The sequence below is a fragment of the Silurus aristotelis genome, assembly GCF_946808225.1.
Source record: "Silurus aristotelis genome assembly, chromosome: 2".
Taxonomy (NCBI): domain Eukaryota; kingdom Metazoa; phylum Chordata; class Actinopteri; order Siluriformes; family Siluridae; genus Silurus; species Silurus aristotelis.
The window spans coordinates 10,863,477-10,881,582 of NC_139575.1; the positions used below are offsets into that span (position 1 = coordinate 10,863,477).

The following is an 18,106-nucleotide window of genomic DNA, read 5'->3' on the forward strand; positions in this document are numbered from 1 at the left end:
TTCAAACCAATCCAAAACCAGCAAATCCAAACCAAACCAGTCCAATTCAAAATCCAATCCAATCTAAAACAATCCAAACCAATACAGTCCAATCCGATCCAAACCAATCGATTTAATCCATTCCAAACCAACCCAATGTAATTCAAGACAATTCAATTTACACCAATGCAAGCAAATTTAATCCAATCAAACTGAAACCAAACCAATCAATCAAAACCAATATTTTCTGAACCAATTGAATCCAGACTAATCCAAACAAACAAATCCAATACAATCCAAACTAATTGAATCCATTCCAAATTAATCCAGTCCAAACCAATCTAATCCAATTCAAACCAATCCAAAACCAGCAAATCCAAACCAAACCAGTCCAATTCAAAATCCAATACAGTCCAATCTGATCCAAACCAATCGATTTAATCCATTCCAAACCAACCCAATGTAATTCAAGACAATTCAATTTAGACCAATGCAAGCAAAATAAACCCAATCCAACTGAAACCAAACCAAGTAATCAAAACCAAACAATTCTGAAACCAATCGAATTCACTCCAATCCAAACAAACAAATCCAATCCAAACTAATTAAATCTATTCCAATTTAATCCAGTCCAAACCAATCTAATCCAATTCAAACCAATCCAAAAACAGCAAATCCAATCCAAACCAAACCAGTCCAATTCAAAATCCAATCCAATCTAAAACAATCCAAATCACAGTCCAGCAGGAGAAGGTGATCCGGTGCGGGTTTTCCGGACCACCGCTGCTCTTCTCTCCTATTGTGATGCTCGGGCTGGACGCAGAGTTTACCGAAGCGGCTCCGTGTCTGTGTTACAGAAACTGAATGCGCTCTTTTAGTAGGTTTCGAATCGGTTTTTATAGTAAACAAAAAAAACATTTCCCAACACAATGCCTTATTGCTCTTTGTTTCGGATATCGGAGTTGCGTGGAAAGTGGAACTTTACCGACCTCCGGCGACAAAGTTAGAAGGTACCGAGTGAAGTTTTGGTGTTTTTTTTCCCTCCTAAGAGCTTCTCCAGCGACCGACTGCTCACTACTGAACACAACACGACCATCATGGCGAGACGCTCGGGACCCGGAGCGGTGATTTCCCCCGGCTTTATTTCTTCTTCGCCTTGGACTAGTGTTGCTCTGCTTTCCGGGAACAAGTTGAAGGTTTGTCGCTGTTGGCTCGTAGCTTTGCTGGGACTCCTGTGTGGAGGACTCTGCGGCGCCGAAAGCGACTTCTCAATCCTCGAGGAAGCGCAAGTGTTATCGGTGCAGATGAGGAAGCTCTCGGCTCAGGAGCTGGGGGTCTTCACCATGCAGGTAACCAAACACTCAACAATCTATTGCACGCTTTTCTATGAGTTTGGGGACGAGGTTTGTTTTGTTTAGTGTTTAGTTTCGGATGTATTGAGGAGCACATTTATTATTGCAATTACAATTGTTTCCTTTTTTATAATACATATAGATAATTGTTTATATTTGGAGGTGTGGTCCTGTTTTGAAGATGTTTGTGTTTGTTTGATTGTTTGTGGCATCTTCATGGCATATTTTATTAGACATTTTTTTCCTTGATAATTTCAAGTCCCAAAAGCATTACACTGATTTCCAGATTATTGTTATTAATTATTAAATTAATTCTTTAATCAAATACCTGACCTCGATTTAAGTCTAAATTGCATTACACAGACCCTCTCTGTATCTATTTCTTTAAAATTGCCTACATTTATACTGTAAGTGTTTCTGCCATTCGCAAAATTTAGTGTTTTTTTTTATTTTTTTTTATTCAAAAATACATTGTTTCAAGGTGTCAAAATGTCAATAGAAATAGGACTTTGTATCCAAATGTGTCCAATTTACTTTACTGTTTGAAAAAATCTCAGGAAAAAAAAATGGACTGAAAAAAGGCAGGAAATACTGTAAAACTAATTTGTAAGATTATTGACAAAATTGGAACAACAACCAATCAGCTTCTCCCAGACAGATTGTAATTTAATAAATGCTTAAAAATAAATAAAGAGATTTATGATAGCCTGGGGAAAAAAATTGCGTATTGTGACATTGTAGATCACAGTATCGATATCATATCTCCCTTCCTTGGTATGCTGTTTTATGTATTTATATATATATATATATATATATATATATATATATATATATATATATACACACACACACACCAAAATGTATATACCCCTGATTAAACACATCAGGTTGAAGACCACTGTATCCTGTAGGTTAATTACTGTAATAACACTGTATATAACCCTGGATATTGGTGGGTTTCCATCAGTAAACAATCAGTAAATAACAGAAGTATTTGGTTAGCATTTAGAAACCCTATTTTAGGATTTACTGATTTATCTTGAAGGGGGAAAATGCTTGCATAGCATGCTGATAAAGGAATAGTAAAATAATTCCTTTTTGTTAGAGTAAGCGTTTAGGATAATACAGTGTGTTTGTGTGTGCATGCAGTGTGACTTTTTTAAATTTTTATTTATTTTTTAAAGTGCAGCATTTAAAATATATATCTGAGCAACACTGTTGGAAAATCACCTCAAAATCTATTACTGTTGCCTTGATAAAAAGCATACGTGTGTCGTGGATCTTGTTTGAGAAATTGTATACGACATTTGGAAACAAATGGCAGACTTTTTTTTTTTTTGTTATGGCGGTGTGATGTGATGGTGTTGGAGGAGCGTACACTTCGTAGTGAAAGGACTGAGTGGTGGTCGGTGGGGGGCCCCGTCCCAAATGGCCTTTCATCTCTGTAAAAAAGCTGGAGACCACATCATCGTCCCAGAGGGGCCTGCACCACTCCCATAGCTCCTCCTTTGTCACACTTAGTTGTTAATAATCTCTCTTTCTCACACACACACACACACACACACACACACACACACACACACACACACACACACACTCACTTACGTGTGCTCACACATGCTTGCTCACTCCTTCTCTCTCTCTTATACACCTCGTAATTGATAACAGCTCAGACAAATGCTTTGCTTACTTAGGAACGTTTTAAAATCTGGTCTTCTTTTCAACATCTGATCTGAGATCAACATCGCAGCTTTTGGAAGAAGAAAAAAAGTAACAAAACGAAAAATGCCCTTGAAATGCTCATTTAAAAATTTTTTGTTAAATCGAGCTGTGTATTTAGTTAGACCAATTCCCATAAGCCTGGACAATCTGCTTCCAGTTTAAATATTTTCCTGCCTATGAAAACAAGGCTAGCACCGTCACGTTGCCAAGCTCCTACACCTGAATGACAGCTCTGGCATAAAGATTGTGAAAGTGGTGTCTAACGTTCCCTGCATGTTAATGACGCTTCCAGGATAATGCGTCCATCTGCGATAGCAGTAAAATATGATATATTTTTTTCCCCCCGTCTTTGAAAGTGTCCTTTGATACACTCGAGTAAAATGCTGTAAATATGGCCTGCTTACAAGCCAAACAAATATCTAAGGTGTAGGTAAATAGTGTGGTACTTCTGATTAAGATCTTAAAATTGCATCTTATTCATAATATTAGATTTACAGAGGATCTTCTAAGACACTTTTTTGCGTTCTTGCAGAAGTAAAAAAACACTAAATGAAGTAACTCGTTTTGAGTTAAAGTAAATTTGCAATGCACTAAAACTCCAGCTCACATTTGCCCTTTGCTCACATTTCAGGTTTTAGTCAAATATCTGTTTTCTTGTTTTTCATGCAGAAAGTAGTAGCTTTAGCAACAGCTTTAGCATTAGCTGGGCTTTTGTGTTTGCAGTGGAGCTTATAGTCATGCACCGATTTCCATGTCTAGCTTTATTGCTCGTCGAGTGTTTGGTGGATCAGCAGGCTGTGTGCTTTTATTTCTGCTCCATGTTGTACAGTTCTGACACTGACGTCCTGCATCCCTCATAATGCAGCACAATCCTATTTACATATCCTCAGTTTTTTGCAGTAGCACATGATGGGGTTGTTTATTACCCCAGTGCTTGCAGGAATGCCAAGGAAGAATGATTGTATATTTCAGGGTTGGATATGGAGGATATCTGTATTTAAGCAAACTGTAATGTATAGCTTGGCCTGTCTGTCTGTATTTTTCAGGTCTAATGGATTTGTTCATAGTCACTGTGGGAATTAGCGTGTTAAGACCATCCCCATGCAAATGAATGACCTAGTGAATAGCCACCCATCCATTAACACCAAGCAGGCTGGGTGGCACGCCTCTCCACGTTGTTCCAGCCTCACAGCAAGTTTAATATTACCCCGGTTCCAGTGGCTAATTATTGCATACATCGGTAGGTCCTTTAGAACATGGGCCATAAAGCGAAAACTTGTTAAGCTTTGATTAAATAGCTGAGTATTTGTACACAGTGTTCTATTAACTATTGCTGGCGTGACCTTCTGAACTGTTTTTTCTTTAGTGCACATACAGCTTTTCATACTGGGAAGAGAAAAAAGTGAGACAGAGAAGGAGCGATCTGGTATTGCAGTGGTGCTACACTTCATAAATCAATATATTTAACAGGATCAGTACTATTCTCTATCAAATATTCTTTTTCATTTTCATGCTGGAATCACATGATTTTTGTGATTTTTTAAAAACCTCGTTATAAACAAGACTGATTCCTAAATTACATTGTGTTTCTTTGAAAAACAATACAAAGGTTTTACAGTATAACAGAACATCTGGCTCCTTCTGTAGTTCAAAGAAAAAGGGGTAGAAATTCTAAGTGCAAGTTATATTTAGGTGATAAATTTGACAATCTTCACTGAGAAGACCTGTTACTGGTGATGCACAGAGGCCTTGTGATATTCCAGCAACTTATTTAATGTATGCAAAGCACCAATTGAAATTAAAGTTGGTTTAGACTGCTATTCATTCAGGGAGCTGGGAATTCCAAACAACAATTAGTACACTATTTGGGAAAAGGTTTGTGGACACTTGAGCATAATTTTGGTATCTGGGTTTTGAATATCCCATTCCATGTTTAGTCCCTATTTGCTGTAATAATAACCTCCACTCTTCTGAGAAGATGTTCCACTAGATTTTGGTGTGTGTTTGAAATGTGTGCTCGTTCTGCTAAAGGGTGTTACTAATGTAATGTAATGATGTAGGGTGAGGAGGCCTGGGGTGCAATCAGCATCCGTCGGCCTGATCTTAGAGCTCTATAGCAGGACACTTAAGAAATTCCATTTCAAACCATGTGTAGCCTTTATGGTGCTTCTTTTTTGTGTACAGTGGCATTGTCATGTTGGAACATCCTATACAATTGTGTACCGGAAACTTTGTGGTAACTGTCCCAATACTTTTATCAATATTGTTTAGGTGTCATTTGGAAATGAAGTACTATTAATATTGTAACTGATTCAGCATTCATCAGGCCATTTGAAGAACATTTAGTTGTTGGTTTACAGATAAGATTAATGAAATGGTTTATTACATGCTGCAAAATTCCTTGGTTTGTGGTTTCATTTTTAGTATGCAAATAGAAGGTGAGATGAAATTGAGAAAATGAGATTAATGTAATCAGCTACAGTCACTGTGTTTGAATTTAGTTATGGTCTGTAGAAAAGCCTGGCTTTGCTTAGAAATATTCTAAAGATTATATACGGTACTGAATTGTGAAATGAACAAGATGTGTTGCTGAAAGTCTTTGTTTTATGCCTGTCATAATTAAAGTGACTGAATGTATTTGTTTTACTCCCATGGTCTCGAACGTTGTGTTAACTGGTCTGCAGGAAGTAGTAAGGTTCGCAGATCTGAGATTAAAATGAGCTGTGTGTTGCTTCTTCTATATTCCATTGAGAATTCTTTGCATTAGCAAGATGCATGAACATTCACATAGTCTAATTATCTCCCTGCATCAAGCCTAAACAGGCAGAATAAACACTAAAAGGAGAATGTTTCTCACTGAAGAGTGGTTAGAGGAAATGTGCTGACTGGATTTAGGGGAATACGTGGCTTCTCTACCAACTCAAGACACAATTATGTCTATGACTTTAATGGGTTAATTGAAAGAAGTTGAGGTTCTTCAGTAGTTTTAAATCAAGGACAGCGGTACTGTAGAATTGGTCTTTGTTGTGAATAAACAATACATTATGTTGTTACATTACACAATAGTTTATAGCCTGTGTCCTGTGTGTTTATTGCCCTGTGTGTTTGTCCTGTGCATTTTATTGTCCTTCAATAGTCTCACATTGATGTTTATTGCACTTCATGCAGTCTTGCATGCTGTTCTTTATTGCACCATGGCCTGGGAGAAACAGCATTTTGTGCATAAAACCCAGTTATTTTAAAAATAAAAAGTTAATTTGCTGATTCTCTGCGCTGAAAACTAAAAGTGACCAAACCAAAGCTTTGGACTTGATTCTACACACTGGAAATACTTCACCCTGCACACACAACCACTAAGCAAAAAAGCCACCTGTGGATCTTCATTTTGCCTCCATTGTAAAGGAATGTCTTTGGAATTGAACGGAAATGACCACTTGAAACATCGCATGCACGTCAGGATCTTCACTTGCAGTTTTTCTTTTTTCACTTCTGAAGGGAAACACCAAACAAAAGCGAACCATGTTTGAGTCCAGGAAAGCCTGTACTTCTCCAGAAATGTAAATGCTAAAAAAAGACAAATTTCCACCATTTGAAGGGTTTTCCTGGGCACCCACATGCTCCTCATTACTGTTTCATTTGCTAAATGAAAGTGCGGCTGAACACAGCTGTACTTTTTCTGGTTTGGGGTTAACAATCTGTCGAGATGAACAGCAGATTTGTGAAGCATGATTTGTGCGCGGTTTGTGCCATGGAAAGACTCCCATTGTGAATCTGAGCAATATACAGGAAGGTCTGTTTGATTTTCTGGAAGGGACTGAGCAGATTTAGTAAGCAATCAAGTGATTATGTTCGGATAGACAAAAGTACAGATTCCAGCCTTGTCGAGGAAGTTGTAGTAACATCCGAAAATATTTTATTGATAATTTCCTTCACAAAATAAAAAATCATCTAGGAAATAAGAATAACTAGATCGCCTCAAAAAATGTTTTGTATTGGAAATACAGTTTCATCTCTCATCCAATCCCTAAATGGCGATTAACTTAAAGATTGAGTGATTTTAAGAGAATGTTTGTCATTGAGGTTTTTTCGGCATCTCTGTCTGCGGAAGATCTTTCTCCAAAATTATACCACATATATGCATACCACAGACATGTTTGAACATTATATCTAAGCATGACATTTCATACGGCATAGAATCACAGATTTCCTGGAAAACTCATGTTCAGTCACAAACCAGGAATAAATCCTTTCATGGCTGTTATGAACATAAAATATAATGTTGTGCTCAATTGTTTTTGTGGGGAAGAAAATTCCAGTGCATGCATTATAAATGCAGGTATTTGACAGCTTTATTCAGACTTGGCTGGATTTGAATCAGATCCTTGTTCACTTAGACATGTTTTTGTGCATTTTGTATCCTCTGGTGTTTCTCGCTCATTCTGTTGTTGTACTTTTTTGTAATGTTTACTGTTAAGGTTGTGCAGAAGGACAGCAGTGCCACAATATATTACCTAATTGTCTTCAGTGTAGGTCTTTGCATATTGCAGAAGCCTGTAATAAATGCAGTAAATGTAATAAATTTATATATATATATATATATATATATATATATATATATATATATATATATATATAGCATTTACCTGATATACTATATGGACCCGTGTGGACAGCTGACCATGTGCTTTTTTGAACATCCTATTCCAAATTTATTATGCAATTGGGCCACCTGAATTTTTTTTTTTATTCAAAAGCTATTGGAAACGCTTGGAGAAAAAATTCAGGTGGCCCAATGCTTTTGGCCAATACATAGTGTCTTTTAATATCTTAAATATATTATGGTGTATTAATAATTATATACCAGCTATTCCTAGCAACACATTGTTGCTTATGTATGTTTAATGAAAGTAAATATTTAACACTAAAATAGCAAAAGGTTTGTAAAACTTTAAGCTTTTACCAACAAATCAGATGCTTCAGTTCAGTACTAACAAAAAAAACGATTTATTTTGGAAGAGCAGTTTGTGGTTAGACTTTTGGCTTAACCAATAAAAGAACAGTACAGTGGTTGTGATAGTTAATTATTTTGATTCATATACTCCAAACTAACTTCCCATTTGCAGGTATATGAGTAGTTACATGGGAACAGTCACATAAAATAGTCCCAAAATACAGTAATTTTTAGTTTGTTTCCAAGTTATAATTTTCTGTTTTAATGCACTAAATGAAACAGTGCTGTGTGAGAAACTGTAACTCATAACAAACTATACACCAATAAATGATCAGTGAAAACTTTTAGCTGATAAATTTCAATTTCAGCCACATAATGCACTAACGATTCACCGTTGAGATGTGTTCAAAAGTGTTGTAATACACTTTAAAATGTAAGTTCTGAAGGTCCCATGGCTTTAATGAGAGCACAACTTGTTTAGTGAAGTTAGTGTGGGTGGGAGTTTTACTGAGAATCTCCCAGAGGCAAATCTGAGCCCTTGAGGTGAGCCTGCTGCACAAATGTCTCATTAAACAGGAGCTGTAATCAACTGGCCTGGTTCATTCAGGGTACACACACACACACACACAGAGTGAATAGGAGCTTCATGGGAACCAGGTTTTGTGTGGCCCTTTCTGCAGAGTGACCCGCGATGGCACACAGGACTTTATCAGAGAGGCTTTAAAACACAGCACTACCCTGAGAGATGTGAGAGGGGAGATTGGGTGAAAGAAATGCTGTGAGAACCAGGCTGTGTGTGTGTTTGGGCTCTGCGTGTGTGTTGCCATGAATGAGGGGTGGTTCGGCACTTAGCTGTTCTTCAGGCTTTGCATTTTTTTCTTTTTAAACTCCCCTCCCCCTTTTCTCGACTGGAGAAGGCCAGGCTTTCACAAGAAGCACTAAGCAGGGTCCCTACTACTACCAGACTGCTAGACTAGTCTCATTTCTGTCATTTGGATTAATGAGTGAGTGGGCTGCGACATTTTGAAAAAGGCCTGTGATGTGATTAGTACGAGTGTGCGAATGCAAGTGCGTGCATGTCGCTAACATCGAGTCGTAGCTCACAGAAGCTCGTAGGTCCGGGCCGGTTAAGCGCAGGATTGTGGGGGGCTGGGAAGTCATGCATGGGGCGCTTTGAAAAGGTCCCACAATGCTGAGCAACAGAGTGAGAACTCTGTCTTTGCAGCCAGGCTTCTTTTATTGTCATGAATAAATAAATAAACGCACTTCATTAATCCTGAATTCTATTTGAAGGTCTTCTGTGTACACGCAGAGCCCAAACACACAGCAGACACTAGGGCATTACAGTGATTCTAGTCTCTCTCTCTTTCTCTCTCTCTCTCTCTCTCTCTCTCTCTCTCTCTCTCTCTCTCTCTCTCTCTCTCTCTCTCTCTCTCTCACACACACACACACACACACAGTTCTGACTTGCATTATTTATTTTTTTTTATTTACATTGCACTTTTTTGTCTAAAGTGGAAGGGCTTCTTTTGTTTAACAATTATTTTTATACATATACTACAATCCTGTAAATGCAGCTGCAGCCAGCACTCCTGTCTGAATGGCTGCTTAAAAATAATGAATCTCCTCCTGACCAATCAGATCAGAGAATTCAGAAGTGTTGCAGTATGTAAATAATTGTCATTTTGATCAACTTTCCAGCATTACAGCAGGAAGTTATTTAATATTCACCTGAAACATTTGTAATATTCATGGGCCATTTGCCAATTACAAATTCCTGGACATTTTAGGGAGAGATCATACAAATTACAAGCTGCAGATTCAATTTTTATTTTCCCAGTGCAACGTTCAGATTCTTGTCTCTGAGTGAATCAATAGTTGCAGTATGTAATGATCAACTCTATATACACCGATCACACATAATATTATTACATTATAAGCAGTGAAGTGAATAACACTGATTAACTCTTCATCATGGCACCTGTTAGTTAGTGGGATATATTTGGCAACAAGTGAACATTTTGCCCTCAAAATTGATGTGTTAGAAGCAGGAAAAATGGGCTAGCGTAAGGATTTGAGTGAGTTTGACAAGGACCAAACTGTGATGTCTAGATGACTGGGTCAGAGCATCTTCAAAACTGCAGCTCTTGTGGGATGATCCTGGTCTGCAGTGGTCAGTGTCTATCAAAGGTGGTCCAATGAAGGAACAGTGGTAAACCAGCGACAGGGTCATGGGAGGCCGAGGCTCATTGATGCACATGTGGAGCGAAGGCTGGCGCGTGTGGTCCGATGCAACAGACGAGCAACTGTGGCTCAAATTACTGAAGAAGTTGATGCTGTTAATGCTCGATGGTTCAGGACTGTTCTGGCAACAAACGGGGGACCAACACAATATTAGGCAGGTGGTCATAAAGTTATGCCTGATCGGTGGCCATAATGTGATGCCTGATCGGTGTATTCCTTCACTGTTGCTGAATGCAACACATTTTCTTATATAATCCTTAAAGGATATGCATTTTTTTTAGCGATAATTCTATCTCGCTCACTGGAGTCTGTGGTCCCCTTCATTGTCTCACATGAAACAGGAAATGACCCCGAATGATGCCTGACCCCCGACCCTGTCTTTCTGATGAGGAGATGAAAGTGCCCCGAACCTCGGAGGTCAGTAATTGACAGGAAGTTTAGCGTTGCCTTTGTGTTTTGAAAGAGAAACTGCGAGCTCAGCCGGCTGCAGGGTTGCAGGTTTGCCGTCTGGCGGTGTGCGGCGGTGTGCGTCTGTGGCTTTATTCATGCAGCTCAACCGGTAAAACAACACCTGCTTCAAGAGAGAGAAAAAAGGAGCTGGGTGTTGCAAGACACTACATTTCCTTTGGCTGGTGTGTACACATGAACGTAGCCATCAGCGTCATTTTGTGTGGGTGTAAACGGAGGAGTGTTGCCAAAGTTATTCGTGTTTATTTATTTATATCCCCCATAAGGCCAGAGAAGGTGCTGATGTGTGTTTTAGATAAACTTACTAACCCTGGGGTGGGATCACATGAGCTTTGGAGAACTTTTGCTCCGTTACTTCTTATGGAATTTTGTGTGTGTTTCTGGGGAGGTGTTGTATGAAAAAAAGGTGTTGATCATTGAGTGTTTATAGTACCTGTCTGCACTCTGCTTGGCCTGTGCGTGTGCGTGTGTGCGTGCTGGTCCAGTGCCCGATCATTTGCACAGGGGTCTTGGGGGATGGCCTACCGCTTGTCTGATTGCTGCTGAAAACAAAATCACGTGTAATGAGCGTTTATAGAGAGACAGTGCACCAGAGCATCATGGGAAAGCAGGTGGCCTCAGGTGCCTCCATATATGTGGATCGAATGGATCGATTTTCACCCTTTTTTTCCCATATTTTTATTGCTGTTTCTTTTTAAATGATTAAAAATGAATATATTCTTTTAATGCCATGTGCCTGCTGAGCGAGTGCTGCCGGTGCTCCAGCTCCTTTGCGCCTTTGTTCATGCATAAATAAAGATGAGGTTTGCTTTCTCCGATTGATGTAGCTTCTCTCTCCGTGCCGCGGTGCGTGCTGATAGGAGTTTGTAACTCGGATCTGTTTGATGTTCCGTCTTTAGAACATCAGTACTCCGGCTCTGCATTATTAATGGGTTTGTCAGCGTTCATGCACCATGCATTTTAATTTAGTCTCCCAACTAACATTTAGTGCTGCAGTGTTTCTGGATATGTGGATATGTTAAGGGTGTTAGTAGGAAGATTTTCAGTTTTTAACAGGATGACAACCCGGTTTAAAAATATTGCGGCAAAAAAAAGTACAAAGGTCTTTTTTAGGCACATCTACGTATGCAAAAGAAGATCCTATCTCATTGTTGTGTCTTTTTCTTTAGAGTGGTATTTTTGAAAATGGCTTTTAAAGTAAAAATTCCCGTTGCTGATAGTGTTAATTAATAAATGAATTCTTAGCTTATAATAAGTTGTTGATTCAGTTATGGGCAACTACGGCATGTTTTATAAGCCACTGTGTTAGAGACAGTAACGTAATGTATTTGTCATCAATACTGGCTTCACAGGCAATTTTACATCTGACCTGTCAAACACGCACCAATTCCATATCTCTGACAAGATATTTTCACCTTTCATTTATATGAGCACATTCCTCAGGGAAGTGCTTCCTGTTTTCCTTGGCAGGTCTTTATTATTTGTATTTGGAAGCATCACAGGCTGTAGGATGCAGTTATCAGGTTATGAAGGCTGTGTTTTTACTTCATATTCTGTGTCAAACCTTAAAAAGCATTTAAATTTTTTTTATGAAAAAAAAATTCATGTAGGTTCTAGAATATATTGGGGGGGGGACTTTAAAACATCAATTTGCAGTAATCACTAAAATCATCCAGCACTACTGGCAAGTATAGACCTGTATACCAGAGTAAAAGACTGCTGAAATCAGCCGCCATATCTAAAGGATAAGGAGCAGCAGACAGTTGCATGTAAATTACAGTAAATTTAAAGTCCTCACTGTCCCAATGCGGTTTTATAGAATTAAATAGTTAAATAAACAAGTCCCTATCAGTTTATCCCTAATAAGAAAAGACTGATAGTGACAAGGAAAAGTCCTTTAGATTGTATGAGGAGGAACCCTTAAAGAATCCTCATCTGGGTGACTGAATGTCCATTCATTATGGTGCCATAATTTGTATGTAAATGCCTTTAAACAGTAGTAAAGCATGGTATATTTGATATAATATACAGGTATTAGAAGTACCAACACTACATTTTGTGCCTTAAATATAAAAAAATGGAAATATGCTAGACCCTGGTCATACATCCTCAATATGCATTTGAAATATTGCTGGTGCATTTAAAATATTGGGATTCAAAATTATCTTTTCAACTCTGTCCAGCAGGTGCCTGTGTAAAACTGTAAAATGTTTAGTAATTCCATCACCTTTTTTGTAGCAGGTTTTGTGCAACAGCATGGAAATACTACAGCTCTGACTGAGCTCTATTACTTTCTGTTTAAAGCTATCCTCCATTGTTTTGATTGTTGTCATGAACCGCAAGTCAGGTAGGTTGAGTTCTTACAGACATAACCGTGTAACATAAAAAATGGGAGGAGCCGGTGTGGAGAAAGAAAAAAAAGTATAATATAAAATATAAATACCATACCATACCATCTTCTCCCGCTTATCCGAGGCCAGGCCGCGGGGGCAGCAGTCTAAGCAGAGATGCCCAGACTTCCCTCTCCCTAGACACTTCTTCCAGCTCTTCCGGGGGGACACGAAGGCGTTCCCAGGCCAGCCGGGAGACATAGTCTCTCCAGCGTCCCAGGAAGGCGTCCAGGAGGCATCCGGAACAGATGCCCGAGCCACCTCAGCTGACCCCTCTCGATGTGGGGGACAAAGGACAGCCCTGCCAGAGTCCAACATGCACCGGGAACAAGTCTGACTAACTGCCGGCAATGCGAACCAAGCCCCTGCTTCGGTCATACAGGGACCGGACAGCCCTTAGTAAAGGGCCCCGGACCCCATACTCCCGGAGCACCCTCCACAGGCCGCCGCGAGGGACACAGTCGAATGCCTTTTCTAAATCCACAAAACACATGTGGACTGGTTGGGCAAACTCCCATGAACCCTCCAGCACCCTGTAGAGGGTATAGAGCTGGTCCAGTGTTCCACGGCCTGGACGAAAACCACACTGTTCCTCCTGAATCCGAGGTTCTACTATCGGCCGTATTCTCCTCTCCAGTACCCTGGCATAGACTTTCCCAGGTAGGCTGAGAAGTGTGATCCCCCTATAGTTGGAACACACCCTCCGGTCCCCCTTCTTAAAAAGAGGGACCACCACCCCGGTCTGTCATTCCAGAGCCACTGTCACCGACCGCCACACGATGCTGCAGAGGCGTGTCAGCCAAGACAGCCCCACAACATCCAGAGACTTGAGGTACTCAGGGCGGATCTCATCCACCCCCGGTGCCTTGCCACCGAGGAGTTTCTTTACTACCTCGGTGACTTCAGCTTGGGTGATGGACGAGTCCACCTCTGAGCCCTCAGCCTCTGCTTCCTCAATGGAAGACGTGACGGCGGGATTGAGGAGATCCTCGAAGTATTCCTTCCACCATCCAACAGCTCCCCACCTCCACTGTAAACAGCATTAGTAGGGCACTGCTTCTCTCTCCTGAGGCGCCGGACGGTTTGCCAGAATCTCTTCGAGGCCAGCCGATAGTCCTTCTCCATGGCCTCACGGAACTCCTCCCAGGCCCGAGTTTTTGCCTTCACAACCACCCGGGCTGCAGTTCGCTTGGCCTGCCGGTACCCGTCAGCTGCCTCAGGAGTCCCACAAGCCAACCAGGCCTGATAGGACTCCTTCTTCAGCTTGACGGCATCCCTTACTTCCGGTTGCCACCACCGAGCGGCCGCTTCGACAATGGAGGTGGAGAACATGGTCCACTCGGACTCAATATCTCCGGCCTCCCTCGGGATGCGGTCGAAGCTCCGCCGGAGGTGGGAGTTGAAGATCTCTCTGACAGGAGACTCGGCCAAACGTTCCCAGCAGACCCTCACAGTACGCTTGGGTGTGCTGAGTCTGTCCAGCTTCCTCCCCCGCCATCGGATCCAACTCCCCACCAGATGGTGATCAGTTGACAGCTCCGCCCCTCTCTTTACCCGAGTGTCCAAGACATACGGCCGCAGGTCAGATGAAACGACTACAAAGTTGATCACCGACCTACGGCCTAGGGTGTCCTGGTGCCACGTGCACTGATGGACACCCTTATGCTTGAACATGGTGTTCGTTATGGACAAATTGTAACTAGCACAGAAGTCCAATAACTGAACACCGCTCGGGTTCAGATCGGGGGGCCGTTCCTCCCAATCACGCCCCTCCAGGTGTCACTGTCGCTGCCCATGTGGGCATTGAAGTCTCCCAGTAGAACAACGGAGTCCCCAGTCGGAGCACTGTCCCACACACGACAGTGAGAGACCTATCCCCGACCCGTAGGCGCAGGGAAACGACCCTCTCATTCACCGGGGTAAACTCCAACACATGGCAGCTGAGCTGGGGGGCTATAAGCAAACCCACACCAGCCCGCCGCCTTTCACCATGGACAACTCCAGAGTGGTGAAGAGTCCATCCTCTCTCGAGGAGTGTGGTTCCAGAGCCCAAGCCGTGCGTAGAGGTGATCCCGACTATCTCTAGTCGGAACCTCTCAACCTCACGCAAAATCTCAGGCTCCTTCCCCGCCAGCGAGGTGACATTCCACGTCCCTAGAGCTAGCTTCCGTGTCCAGGGATCGGGTTGTCGAGGCCCCCACCTTCGACTGCTGCCCGATCCTCTCAGCACCAGCCCCTTACGGTCCCTCCTGCAGGTGGTGAGCCCACAGGAAGGCGGCCAAACGTCGCTCCTTCGGGCTGAGCCCGGCTGGACCCCGTGGGGGAAGACCCGGCCACCAGGCGCTCGCATACGAGCCCCAACCCCGGGCCTGGCTCCAGGGTGGGGCCCCGGCTGCGCCATACCGGGCGACGTCACGGTCCTAGATCTGTTTTTTCTCATAAGGGTTTTTGAACCGCTCTTAGGCTGACCCGTCGCCTAGGACCTGTTTGCCTTGGGAGACCCTACCAGGGGCATATAGCCCCGGACAACATAGCTCCTAGGGTCATTCGGGTACTCAAACCCCTCCACCACGTTAAGGTGGCAGTTCAAGGAGGGGCCTTGAATATAAATAGTTTTGTGTTTAATATAAATAGTTTATTTTTATATATTATATATTTATAGCAGCCCAGAAATGTACAAATATCCAAATGTGAATCTTTTTGTTTGAAGACTTTGGATTTCTAATAGAAAGCTTATACTAGACAATCGCTGACAAATTTCAGAAAAGTTACTTCCCGAAAGTACGAAAAAATGAAGACTTTTTGATGGATTGACTAAGGTGCGATTTGAACAAAAATGTTATCATGAAACCCTGCTGTGATACAGATGTGTTATGATATTTTGGTTTGCTAACAAATGGGCAGTTATGCATTTTAAATTATTAACATCATGCCAGCTGGAGTTTGTAATTAGTATAAAATGACTTAGGATACATGCAATGCCTCAGACAACTGTATCGTGACATGACTACTACGACTACTACTACTACTAATAATACAAATTAACATATGTGTTTAATCCTAAGTGGTAAGGTAATCAGTATGTGAACATAAACCGTGAAATTGTGACCCTGTAATAATCCCAGCTGTTGTGTGATCAGGATAATTAGCAGAATTGAATCAGTTTTTTTTTCAACTGAAAATATAAAAGTTTTTTTTTTTAAATATATAAATATTGTTTGTGTGTTTTTAACATCACATCTTTTAGTTTAACAAATCTTAATTTTTTTTTAATCCAATCTGTGCACTTTGGTTCGTCACGTTAGTTCATCATGCTGTAAATGCAGCCGGGTGTTTTCCAGCTGTGTTTGAGGACTTTGCCTTGTCTTTCATCTCGATTGTCCTCTCTGTTTGGGTTTCTCCCTAAGGCCGATGGCAAGTATTGGTGTGTGTTTGCTTGCAACTCCTGCTCTCTTCAGAAAAGGTGGAAAGTGCCAAAACCAACCGTTACATTCCTGCACCAGGAACAAGGAGCAGCTTTTGTTTTTTTGGATTAGCTCCAGTGGTTATTCGCATTGCAGTCCCACAAGAGCAAGGTCTGAAATTTGACACCAGATATGTCTGACTGGATCTACTTAGTCAGGTTTTGTGAATGTATGGAAGAGCAGATTCTAAGAAAACTCATGCTGCTTTACGGACCAAAAGTCATTAGCGAAGTGTTAAAAAAATTTTCTGACATAAATAAACAGATCCTAATCACCTAACCTTAAGTTAAACACGGAGCGTAAAAGGTTTAACTTGGTTGTTTTTCTAATAAATATGAAGTCTGCTAGAACTTTTTAATCATATGATGGTAATCGCTGTGTTTTCCTCTCAGACTAGGTGGAGCCACAAATATTAATTTTCTCTTACATTAAAGAAGCAGCTTGACATTTTTATGGAGGTTTAAAGTATGCAATAATTTCTTCTATTCAAAAAACTTATAAAGGAAAATTCCTAATATACAGTGTATATAAAATAAATCTACTTTTTGATTGAACATACTCATACCTCTAGTTGTATACAGTTTTGCAATCTATTTAAAGAATAGAATAGCTATGTAGAGTAACTATTTAGGCCATTGATGCCTCATGTTAAAAGGAAAACATAAAGACTTGTAAATGTTATATGATTTAAGGCTTTTAATATAGTTTTTCCCTACATCATACTTTTTATTAATCAAATTAACCCGACCTCTAAGTCGTGCCTTAGAACCAGACTGTGGAAGAGCTGCTTCCCAGTTGCAAGAATGTTTTGGGGAAAAATTTTTATAGATATAACTGTGTTATGTATTGTGTGTTTTGCTCTTTAAGAGACACTATACAATTTTTTTTTCTTTTTTAAAGATTCTTTAGTGGAGGAAGGAAAAAAGACCAAATGATAACAGAGAGGCAGCGACTAATAAGGAAAAAGTAGCTGTAGCTTTATTATATAATGTATAATATAACATTAATGTTTGTGTGTCTGTGTATATAATATACCATATTTTCTAATAATAATAGTTGTGGAAGTTAGGCGGAAGACAGTGAACGATGACTTTCTTGGTAGGCTACTGTTTAGATACAAGCCGTTGTAGCGCGTTGAGTCTGGGTGAAGGGAGAGCTCGCTAACTCCAGTTGCAACAGAAATCATATAAGCACAGACAGGTTTCCAAAACTCGTGCTTTTTTATTTTTCTTTGCAACAGCGTTACGGGTTAGTCAAAGAAACTTAGAAATGAGCATCAGAAAATAATAAGGACATATTCCTCGGTCTTGCACACATGCAGTAATACCGGAAAAAAACCGGCGGCAGGCTATTCCCCAAATACCGTTCTGCTCTTAAAGGAGCCACAACATATTTCACCCATTACACCGTGTAACAGACACTGTCTTTCATTAAAGCCTGTGTAAAGTTCATTAGTTTCAGTGTAGACACCTGCGTCTTATAGACAGGTGCGGCTTATTTATGTTCAAAATAAAAATCTTTGTCAAATTCAGTGGG

The 18,106-nt window shown here is 40.7% G+C and overlaps 1 protein-coding gene across 1 annotated transcript in view; it reads left to right on the top strand.

Moving 5' to 3' along the window:
* The first annotated feature begins 1,031 nt into the window (after nt 1–1,031).
* The window catches only part of cachd1 (cache domain containing 1), a 78,370-nt gene continuing 61,295 nt past the window's right edge, over nt 1,032–18,106 (top strand). Inside the window, exon 1 of the mRNA XM_083565878.1 lies at nt 1,032–1,328. Within this exon, the coding sequence (XP_083422004.1) occupies nt 1,077–1,328 (252 nt within the window). The 5' untranslated portion in view covers nt 1,032–1,076. The remainder of the gene's footprint in view (nt 1,329–18,106) is intronic.